The sequence below is a fragment of the Lampris incognitus genome, chromosome 8, assembly GCF_029633865.1.
Source record: "Lampris incognitus isolate fLamInc1 chromosome 8, fLamInc1.hap2, whole genome shotgun sequence".
Taxonomy (NCBI): Eukaryota; Metazoa; Chordata; class Actinopteri; order Lampriformes; family Lampridae; genus Lampris; species Lampris incognitus.
In genome coordinates this window covers 59,963,882-59,975,887 of record NC_079218.1, presented here as the reverse complement: position 1 = coordinate 59,975,887, position 12,006 = coordinate 59,963,882, and the positions used below count along the sequence as shown (strand labels likewise).

Below are 12,006 nucleotides of genomic sequence, written 5' to 3'. Positions count from 1 at the left end.
GATTTATCGTAGTGCCTCCGAGCAGCGAACAGGCTCTGCAGCCATCAGGAGCCCCCGCATTCATGCAGAGACACCACAGCCAAGAGAACTGTCGGCGCTCAAAGCACCACAACCCAAGAGGAACACCGAGCTAACAGCGGGGCCAGGGGTCTGCAGAGCAACAGCCCCGGACACCCCGAGGAGCCCAAAGCAGTCGCAAAAGCAAGAGCCGGGCTTGCACCCGCAGGCGTGGGACCCGAGCTGCACACAGCAAGCACAGCTGAGCACCGCAACCAACAGGCTGACTCACTGCCAGGACTGCATGGGGCCCCATCCACACCCGGCATAAGGGCAAAACCTGCTGCAGCATACACCCATGTAGTTGAATACACCTGACCTAGGCCACGCAATGGCAATCCGCCCAGGCCTGGTAGGACCCCACCAGCACCCATAGATAGCCAGATGTGCCGTCCCCACACCACTCCCTGCACCTGTGGTGCCCGTCACAGATAATCCAAGCAGGGGGAGCAAGTCCAACAGCCACCCCCCACTCAGCGGCCCACACCCATGATGATGAGATGCCACCCAGGGGCAAGGCAGGACACCACCCAGCAACAAGGACAGAGTGATCTATCTGGACAGCCCCCCCCCCCCCCCAGCTGCCGTCTGGCCGACCATCCACCTGCACCAACACGCCAACGTCCCGCCCATCCCAGTAGTCTCAGTGCTTGAGGTGTGCTTGTGTCTTATATGGAGTTAAAATGGTGGAGTGTGGGGATATGAGATGTCAGGCTCATCAGATCTGCACCACTCACCTTACCCCTGCCCTGCTGACCATGACCTGCTAGTCAGGGTTGTTTGGAGAACGGTTTGCCTGGATGGGTATGTGTACTAAGGTAGTCTGATTGGAATTAAAATTTCAGGACACTGTCGAGGTGCAAGCAGGGGCAGTAGAATCGCGGGCAAAGTGTCAGCCACCCGCCACGCCTCCACCCGATGGCTCATTTCTCACCTGTTGTACAAACCCTAAGCATATCATTTGGTGCGTGTGCTGTGTTGCATGACTGGGAGAGAAGGGTGAGGCACAGCAAGACCAACGCAGGAGTGCAGCCAGCTGGGGAGTGGCCGAGCAGACCCCCTTCTTCCCCCGAGACTGGCCTGCAGCTCATCCTGGGTACTGGAGAGCACCCTGGATGCAGCAACCAGCTGGGGGCACCTCCAACATGGCGGGCTGTCCTGCGTCTCCCGCAGGCCCCCGACCAGCACCATGCCACCACACACGCAGGCCACGGACTCAGATGTGGTGGACATCCCCTGGTCCACCACAGTCCGCCAGCGAGAAGCACCCCATGCATCGCGAGCAGTGAGGAGCCCACACCCGGGCTGTCCAGGACGCTCCCTATTATACTGACTGGTCATAGAATGATATTCAGGAGTCCTATTACACACCGCATCTTTACATTTGCCTCACAGTAACATCGTATTTGGTGATGCGTCCTGGTTCACGGGAGTCAAGATCCCCGTGGTGACCTGACTGCAGCTGATAAAGAATACAAGCCTCTAGACCAGGGTGTCCAACTCCAGGCCTCGAGGGCCGCAGTGTCTGCAGGTATTTGTTGCAACCGCGCACTACACCACCTGATTTCACTAATTAGCTCACCTCCTGGAGGAGGAGGGAAAGGAGCTAGTTTAATCAGGTGGTGTAGTGCACGGCTGCAACAAATACCTGCAGACGCTGCGGCCCTCAAAGGCCTGGAGTTGGACACCCTGGTCTAGAGGCTTATCTCGAAGTCCTCCCAAGACTCAGGCTATTACACGAGGCTACTGCCCTCCAAACAAACAGCAAACTAACCTTGTGTCTTTTGTACAACATATACACAACATATACACACATGCACACACTCTTCTGCACCATCCCGGTCGCTGCTCCACCCCCTCTGCTGATCCGGGGAGGGCTGCAGACTACCACATGCCTCCTCCCATACATGTGGAGTCGCCAGCCGCTTCTTTTCACCTGACAGTGAGGAGTTTCACCAGGGGGACGTAGCGCGTGGGAGGATCACACTATTCCCCCCCCGAACAGGCGCCCCAACCGACCAGAGGAGGTGCTAGTGAGGCGACCAGGACACATACCCACATCCGGCCTCCCACCCAATTGTGTCTGTAGGGACGCATGACCAAGCCGGAGGTAACACGGGGATTCGAACTGGTGACCCCCGTGCTAGTAGTCAACAGAATAGACCACCACGCTACCCGGAGGCCCTTTTAAACGGCATTTCTAAAGCTGATATCCTCCACTTCAGTCCAGGGATGTTGGCGGGAAAGTGAGGACATCCTTTGGCGGGGGGGGGGGGGGGCTCTCGTTCGTTATGGAGCCGTGGAGGGTCGGAGAAAGAGAACAGCTGAAGACACAGACAGAGAGACAGAGGCTGGACAACTGGGATTAAGACATACTCCCACACCGTGAGGCCAATATCTGGATAGTAACACACACACACACACACACCCACACACACACACACCCTACACCTTACACACACACACACACCCTACACATATTCACACACACCCTACACACACACACACACACACACCATACACACACCCTACACATATTCACACACACACACACACACACACACACACACACACACACACACACACACACCCTACACACACACACACACACACACACACACACACCCTACACATATTCACACACACACACAGACACACACACACACACCAGGAAGAGATAGTGATGTCACACTTGGTCTGGGTCTGCTCTGAGTCGATGCCGGTGGGAATGAGAAGACAAGGATGTTGGCGTTGTTGAGATGAAGGTCACGCCACCCGGGAGGAGCGGTAGACTATTACGCAGAATGAAGATTAATCCTGAGCCTCCTGCTGCTCATCGCTCCTCCTCATTCAGACTCCTTTTCATCCTCAGTCCCCCCGGAGGAGGACCAGACATGTAGAAACCCCATCTCAACAGAGATGCCCCAGGCGCTCAGCGGCACAGCCTGCACTGAGGATGGCTTGGCAAGCCGGAGGGTCTCCCAGACCACCACATGCCTGCCTGGACGGTGGTCTGGGGTCTCACATCTTCATCATAGGCTTGGACATTAGTGAGTTGTACCCCTCCATAACCAAAGAGCTGCTAGACAAAGCTACTGACTTTGTCTCAGCACACACCACAACAGAGACACAACAGCCCACGCCAGAGTCCAGCTTCTACCACAAGGCAACCCCATGGCAAAAGCAAGGCAGCAGCAGCAGCAGCAGCAGCAAATCTGATGTGACCAGGGGCAGCTTCCACGGGGTAGAGACTCGTGAGCTAGTGGGCTTGTACTTGCTGTCCCAACTACAGGTCCTGGACAAAACATGGGGCTATATAGAGACGACGGGCTGGCAGTCTGCAACAAACCGGCAAGAGGCTAACAGAAACCAGACTGACTTCCTCGACACCTCATGAGACCTTAGGAATGGTACCTACAGGCCATACATGAAGCCCAACAACATACTGCAATACCTCCACAGAGGGAGCAGCCATCCACCCTCCATCTGGAAAAATACCCCAGTGAGCGTAAACAAGAGACTCTCATGTTTATCATCCAGCGAAGCCATCTTTAACGAAGCAGCCCCCCCCCCCATACCAGGAAGACCCCCCTCACTATACCAGGTAGCCTTACAAACATGTGGATATGATTTCAGACTAAAGTACAATCCACCAGCGGTTAGCAACAGCCAGCAACAGCAACAACCAAAAGTGCAGCAGAAGGTGGAACATCAGCAGGTATAATCCTCCTACAGCGCCACCGTGTGGCCTCTACTATTGGAAAACTATTTCTCAAGCTTTTGGATGAGTGCTTTACCCCAGACCATCAACTGAGAAAGATATTCAACAGAAACACAGTCAAGATGAGCTACAGCTGCAGGCCAGATGTCCAGCAGGTTATTTCCTCCCACAACACAAGCACCATGGCCACGGCACACACCTCCTCACCACCACCAGGCACCTCCAACTGCAACTGCCGTGCTAAGGCATCGTGTCCTCTGGAAGGAAAATGCCAGACAGAGGGAGTCATCTACCAGGCATCGGTGACGAGAGAAGACAACTGCAATGTGGACACTTATGTGGGATTAACAGGGGGCCGTTTTAAACTGAGGTTTAACGCCCACATGACTAGAGCTTCAGACATGAGCACGCGAATAAATGCAGCGGCCTTAAGCCGCCACATGTGGTCATTGGTAGACAAGAGCATCAGTTATTCCGTCTCATGGAAAACCCTTGCAAAGAGTGGTGCATATTCAGTTAGGGGTAAAAGATGTGACCTGTGCTTGGCAGAAAAGTATTTCATTATCTGCAGACCTGATATGTCCACCTTGAATAATAGAAACCAATTGGCCACCAGCTGTAGACACCGAAAATAAATATCTCCTTTGTAACTACAAGTAAACAAATATCTTTATTATTTATTACCCCCCCCCCCTCTTGATTAGATGATACACATGTGATGGCCTTTATTAGAAGTAGCAGTTTTATATTTATACTGTCTGCTCTTCCAGCTGTACTCCAGCACCACCCCACTAGATGATATATGTAAAGTACCCCAGTGGAGGTCGTCTTGTTATATTCTAAATGTAGGCCATTTCAACAGTGTCCCAGCCCTTTAAGTCCTGGCTTTTTCAAAACAAGCCCCAGCCCCTCCCTCATTGGTTGAAATGTTTCTGATGTTATTTTTCAAATGTTTTCCATCCTCCCATTGGTTGCTGTGCACCGTAACTAGGGGCGTGGCACGGGGCAGCGTGGTATTTACCGTAACTAGGGGCGTGGCACGGGGTAGCGTGGTATTTACCATAACTAGGGGCGTGGCACGGGGCAGCGTGGTATTTACCATAACTAGGGGCGTGGCACGGGGCAGTGTGGTATTTACCATAACAAGGGGCGTGGCACGGGGCAGTGTGGTATTTACCGTAACTAGGGGCGTGGCACGGGGCAGCGTGGTATTTACCATAACAAGGGGCGTGGCACGGGGCAGTGTGGTATTTACCATAACAAGGGGCGTGGCACGGGGCAGTGTGGTATTTACCATAACTAGGGGCGTGGCACGGGGCAGTGTGGTATTTACCATAACTAGGGGCGTGGCACGGGGCAGCGTGGTATTTACCATAACTAGGGGCGTGGCACGGGGCAGTGTGGTATTTATTGGCTGTGTGTTTTCTTTGTTGTTTAACCACATCGGCGGCTGATGAGTGCGTGGTGCAGGAAACAAGCTTGTACTGCTGTGTAGTATAGTTTTATCCTACATCTCTCTTTATAGACTATAGTTACACCACACTGCTTTGTCATCGTCATGACATCAAGTCATTGTCATGACTCGAGTCCCAGAAACTGCCACAGTCAGGTTTGGGAGGCAGTCTAGGTTTAGATAACTACGTCGTGTGAATGACATATATGTGTGTGAAGCACACAGGAAAGAGCTTTAATGTCCTGCTGAACTCACTCGAAGGGCTCGCTGGGGTCTTCCTTCTGAAGCTCCGGGGGGATGGGGATTCGCTTGTAGTACATCTCCCAGTCGAAGGCCCCACGCATGGCATCGCCCGCCTGCGTCTCATAGCCAAAGTTGTCATGGTCGATCACATCGATCATTGGACACACAATGGACTTCCTGTTCTGGGCGATTCGGTCTAAGAGACAAAGGGATGAACAGGGAGCCAGCTGAGAAATGATCCAGATCTGAGACCACATCAAGAGCAATAATCACCCCATAACAAACCAAATGTGACTTCTATGTGGGTGTCCCCAGCAGCACACAGAGAAAACATGAGAGAGAGAGACAGAGAGACAGAGAGACAGACAGGGAGACAGAGAGAGACAGACAGACAGACAGACAGAGAGAGACAGACAGACAGAGAGAGAGACAGACAGACAGACAGGGAGACTGAGAGAGACAGACAGACAGACAGACAGACAGGGAGACAGACAGACAGACAGACAGACAGACAGACAGAGAGACAGACAGAGGGAGACAGACAGAGAGAGAGAGATAATTTTTTGTAATTTTAAACGACTATTTTACATCAAACAAAACTGTAACAATGACACATGTATTTTACAATATGAACACAAGTAACTGCTTTATGGTAACACATCCAAAAAACATCATCTTCCATCACACAACTCTGGATCAAGTCAAAGTTCAACACGAAGAGACAAAGACAACACAAAGAGAAGGTTACTTATGTTTAGAACTTAAAACAGCTCTGTGACAAGAAGCTCTAACTATGACATCACAGATGTTTTCTACAGCATTGATGATCACTCGCTTACATTTATCTTTTATTTATTTTTGGATTCTCTACCCCCTTTTTCTCCCCAATTGTACTTGGCCAATCACCCCACCTTTCTGAGCCGTCCCGGTCTCTGCTCCACCTCCTCTGCTGATCCGGGGAGGGCTGCAGACTACCACATGCCTCCTCCCATACATGTGGAGTCACCAGCCGCTTCTTTCACCTGACAGTGGGGAGTTTCACTTGGGGGACGTAGCACGTGGGAGGATCACGCTATTCCCCCCAGTTCCCCTCCCCCCCGAACAGGCCCCCCGACCTACCAGAGGAGGCGCTAGTGCAGCGACCAGGACATATACCCACATCCAGCTTCCCAAGTGCAGACAGGGCCAACTGTGTCTGTAGGGACGCCCAACCAAGCCCCTCCTCCACTAGATTTACTGACTGATTAAATGACTGAAGACCACTTCACCATCCCACTCCTTCCAGTCAGTGTCCTTCATGATATCACTATGTGTTTCCTGGACAGTCAGTGTCCTTCATGATATCACTATGTGTTTCCTGGACAGTCGGTGTCCTTCATGATATCACTATGTGTTTCCTGGACAGTCAGTGTCCTTCATGACATCACTATGTGTTTCCTGGACAGTCACTGTCCTTCATGATATCACTGTGTTTCCTGGACAGTCAGTGTCCTTCATGACATCACTATGTGTTTCCTGGACAGTCAGTGTCCTTCATGATATCACTGTGTTTCCTGGACAGTTAGTGTCCTTCATGACATCACTATGTGTTTCCTGGACAGTCAGTGTCCTTCATGATATCACTATGTGTTTCCTGGACAGTCGGTCTCCTTCATGACATCACTATGTGTTTCCTGGACAGTCAGTGTCCTTCATGATATCACTATGTGTTTCCTGGACAGTTAGTGTCCTTCATGATATCACTATGTGTTTCCTGGACAGTTAGTGTCCTTCATGACATCACTATGTGTTTCCTGGACAGTCAGTGTCCTTCATGCTATCACTATGTATTTTCTGAACAAACATGACATCAGTGAGGTTTAGCGTCACAAGTTCAGAAAGACATGCTCTCTTTCTTATGTCTCTTGCTCCACCTAGATGAAGTGTAGAGACTATGAAGTTGGCCATCGAGACTGATGTGTGAAGAAACAGCTAACCCTTGGCTGAGGAAGGGTTATCTGGCTGGCTCCTTCATTGCTCAGGACTGCTAGAAGTCCTGTGCTTGTGTGTTTATTTAGAAAGTGACAGGTGAATCAGCCAATCATATTTTGCTGTTGTAGTGGGTGGGACAAACAATATCGCCCTAGAACTTCTAGAAGCCCAGACCTATCCAGACGTGGACTCACTCATATAAAAGAATGATGTGTGGTTGCTCAGGAGTCATTACTTGTGACTGACCGACTCTTTCACACTGAACCAGTAGATCCAAATCTACTGGTTCACTTAAACCAATCGAACCGCACATCACTAATGCCAGTCTGTGTATCAGACGAGTGCGATGAAGTTTACGAAGGATGGCTACAGGAGGAGCCATGATTCGTAAACTGGAGGGTGTGCTCCAATTATCGGGGCATCACATTGCTCAACCTCCCTGGGAAAGTCTACTCTAGGGTGCTCGAAAGGAGGCTCCGACCGATTGTCGAACCTCAGATTGAGGAGGAACAATGTGGATTCCGTCCTGGCCATGGAATAACGGACCAACTCTTTATCCTTGCGGAAGTGCTGAGGGAGGCATGGGAGTTTGACCAGCCAGTCTACATGTGTTTTGTGGACTTGGAAAAGGTTTATGACCATGTACCCCGGGGCACTCTGTGGGGGGTACTGCGGGAGTATGGGGTACCGAGGCAGTTGCTACAAGCCATCCGGTCCTTGTATAACCAAAGTAAGAGCTGTGTCCGCATTCTTGGTACAAAGTCAAACATGTTTTCGGTGGGTGTCGGACTTCGCCAAGGTTGTCCCTTGTCTTTAATTCTGTTTGTGATATTAATGGACAGGATCTCAAGGCGCAGCCAAGGTGAGGAGTGCGTCCGTTTTGGGAACCTCAGAATTGCATCTCTGCTCTTCGCAGATGATGTGGTTTTGTTGGCTTCATTAGAACGAGACCTCCAGCGTGTACAGAGGCAGTTTACAGCTGAGTGTGAAATGGCTGGGATGAGAGTCAGCACCTCCAAGTCTGAGGCCATGGTTCTCTACCGGAAAATGGTGGATTGCTCCCTCCGGGTTGGGGATGAGTTGTTGCCTCAAGTGAAGGAGTTCAAGTATCTCGGGGTCTTGTTCATGAGCGAGGGTAGGATGGAGTGGGAGATTGACAGGTGGATTGGTGGAGCATCAGCAGAAATGTGGACATTGTACCGGACCGTTGTGGTGAAGAGGGAGCTGAGCCAGGAGGCAAAGCTCTCAATTTACCAGTCAATCTTCATTCCAATCCTCACGTGTGGTCATGAGCTTTGGGTAGTGACCGAAAGGGTGAGATCGCGGCTACAAGTGGCTGAAATTAGTTTCCTCCGTAGGGTGTCTGGACTCAGCCTCAGAAATGGAGGGAGGAGCTCGGACATCCGGGGGAGCTCGGAGTACAGCCGCTGCTCCTTCATGTCGAAAGGATCCAGTTGAGGTGGTTCGGGCATCTGATTAGGATGCCTCCTGGGCCCCTTCCTTTGGAAGTTTACTGGGCACAGCCAACTGGGAGGAGACCCCGGGGCAGACCCAGAACTCGCTGGAGGGATTACATGTCCAATCTGGCCTGGGAATGTCTCGGGATCCCCCAGGAGGAGCTGGAGGGTGTTGCTGGGGAGAGGGACGTCTGGAGTGCCCTACTTACCTTGCTGCCCCCGCGACCTGACCCCGGAAAAGCGGCTGAAGATGAGATGAGATGAGATGAGATGAGATGAGATGAGATGAGATGAGATGAGATGAGGTGAGGCTCCAGGAGGAGACGAGAGCAACGTTGTAGCTAGCTTGTTAGCATTACCCTTCTCATGACGTGCTTTCGGGGAAAAGCAACAAGTGATTGGAAATGGAAGGCCAACTCCCGCTCTTGTCTCGCCTATGCTTCATCACCTCACCTGTCTGGTGTTGACCATCCCCGTATCCACCTCTTCAGTTGAGCGGTCTTTCTCGGCCCTGAAGCGCATCAAGACGCACACCAGAAACAAAACGGGACAGGATCGACTGGGAGCTTTGGCACTGATGTCCACAGAAAAAGGCCTTCTGATGGAACTTGAATCCAAGGACAAGCTGCATGATTCTGCCATGCCCACGTCACAAAGAAGGACCGACGGATGGACTTTATATTCCAGTAGCCTAATATGGTCAGCTGCCTAATGATATTTTACTCCAAATCAAAGCTGGCATGTTCATTTTACATGTTGTGATGGCACTTCATAGCTGGTTAACACCACACTTTACTCACGTAACGTTAGGCCTACTATACTCAATATCAAGGCGTCAGGTTTGACATATTTTGCATGATTGTATTGCGACTTTGCTCGAGGCATATTCTGCATGTGAAGGTTGATTCTATCATTATTTCTATTCTTTGCTCATGAATTTCTTTGACTTGGTGTGGTCAGTTTGTAAAGAAGAGGTTTTATGATGCTGCATGCTAGTGCTGTCCATGGTGATGTTGCAGGCCAGAAGCGAGGGCCACGTCATGTGACTTTTCATTGTTTTCCAAGTGTGGAGAGACACAAACGCTATTTGATATCAAATGGATTTCATTTTGGTGGCTCTTGAGGCACTGAGTTACTGGCTGTGTGTGTGTGTGTGTGTGTCGGAGGTTTTCACCTGTGGTGCTGTGATGGGTGCCCTTTGAGTGTGTGGGTTAGAGCTGTGTGTCAGAGCTGTTCACATATTAAAAAAAATACCCCAAAATTTGGCTGATTACAATATCACTGCACCGCTGAAAGCCCACTGCCAGACCCCACAGCTGTGAGGAAACCGAGGGCCTATGGGACATGAATATGTATATTCTGCCAGCTAATGTCATGAACTTTAGTCTGTGTGTGTGTGTGTGTTTGTGTGTGCGTATGTCTCACCCAGGAGTGGAGGCAGCCAGTTGACGTTGGCCTCACAGTGGGAGTCCAGGAAGGTGATGACCTCTCCCTTGGCGGCGCTGGCTCCCAGCAGGCGGGTCCTGATCAGCCCCTCCCTTTTCTTGGTCCTCAGGATTCGGACCTTGGGCATCCGCACCATGTACTCCTCCAGAGACGTCTTCAGATGCTCTGCAGGGAGAAAGGAGGAGAGAGGAGAAGGGAGAGGTGTGAGGGATGTGTCAGAGACCCCTGTGTTAGAGGACCCACATGTTCCTCAATCCTCTGTTGCTCTGCAGAAATGACGGAGCAACAGGAAGAAGATCAAACACACGACATGCAGCATGTGGTAAATATACAGAAAAACAACAGGAACATATCAGACCTTTTTTATATTTTCCCCACTTTTCTTCCCCAATTGTACCCACCCAATTACCCCACTCTTCCGAGCCGTCCTGGTCTCTGCTCCACCCCCTCTGCCGATCCGAGGAGGGCTGCAGACTACCACATACTTCCTCCATACATGTGGAGTCACCAGCCACTTCTTTTCACCTGACAATGAGGAGTTTCACCAGGGGGACGTAGCACATGGGAGGATCATACAATTCCCCCCAGTTCCCCGTCCCCCCGAACAGGTGCCCCGACCGATCAGAGGAGGCGCTAGTGCAGTGACCAGGACACATACCCACATTCAGCTTCCCACCCGCAGACACGGAAAATTGTGTCTGTACGGAAGCCCAACCAAGCCAGAGGAAACACGGGGATTCGAACCGGCGATCCCTGTGTTGGTAGGCAACGGAATAGACCACTACGCTACCCGGACACCCTATCAGGAAGTGACAACTGGGTGGCGACCACAGGAGGGGACCATTTCCCACACTTCTTGTAAATAAATTAGAAATTCTATCTGACAATGTGAACATCAACACTGTCAGAGGACAATGTCTCTGTTGGTGTTGCTCCGGTTTAATGGATACTGATGGGTAATGGATACTGATGGGTAATGGATACCGATGGGCAATGGATACTGATGGGTAATGGATACTGATTAGTAATGAATACTGATGCGTAAAGAATACTGATGAGTAAAGGATACTGATGGGTAATGGATACTGATGGGTAATGGATACTGATGGGTAATGGATACTGATGAGTAAAGGATACTGATGGGTAATGGATACTGATGGGTAATGGATACCGATGGGCAATGGATACTGATGGGTAATGGATACTGATTAGTAATGAATACTGATGCGTAAAGAATACTGATGAGTAAAGGATACTGATGGGTAATGGATACTGATGAGTAAAGGATACTGATGGGTAATGGATACTGATGAGTAAAGGATACTGATGGGTAATGGATACTGATGGGTAATGGATACTGATGAGTAATGGATACTGATGGGTAATGGGTACTGATGAGTAATGGATACTGATGGGTAATGGATACTGATGAGTAAAGGATACTGATGAGTAATGGATACTGATGGGTAATGGATACTGATGGGTAATGGATACTGATGGGTAATGGATACTGATGGGTAATGGATACTGATGGGTAATGGGTACTGATGGGTAATGGATACTGATGGGTAATGGATACTGATGGGTAATGGGTACTGATGAGTAATGGATACTGATGAGTAATGGATACTGATGGGTCATGTAGTGGATTGAAGTAC

At 50.5% G+C, this 12,006-nt stretch overlaps 1 protein-coding gene across 1 annotated transcript in view; it reads right to left on the bottom strand.

Moving 5' to 3' along the window:
- LOC130116462 (polypeptide N-acetylgalactosaminyltransferase 10-like) overlaps positions 1-12,006 on the bottom strand; it is a 105,445-nt gene that overhangs the window by 52,360 nt on the left and 41,079 nt on the right. Inside the window, exons 4-5 of the mRNA XM_056284368.1 lie at positions 10,328-10,513; positions 5,487-5,670 (exon numbers count right to left, since the gene is read on the bottom strand). Coding sequence (XP_056140343.1) covers positions 5,487-5,670; positions 10,328-10,513 — 370 coding nt within the window. The remainder of the gene's footprint in view (positions 1-5,486; positions 5,671-10,327; positions 10,514-12,006) is intronic.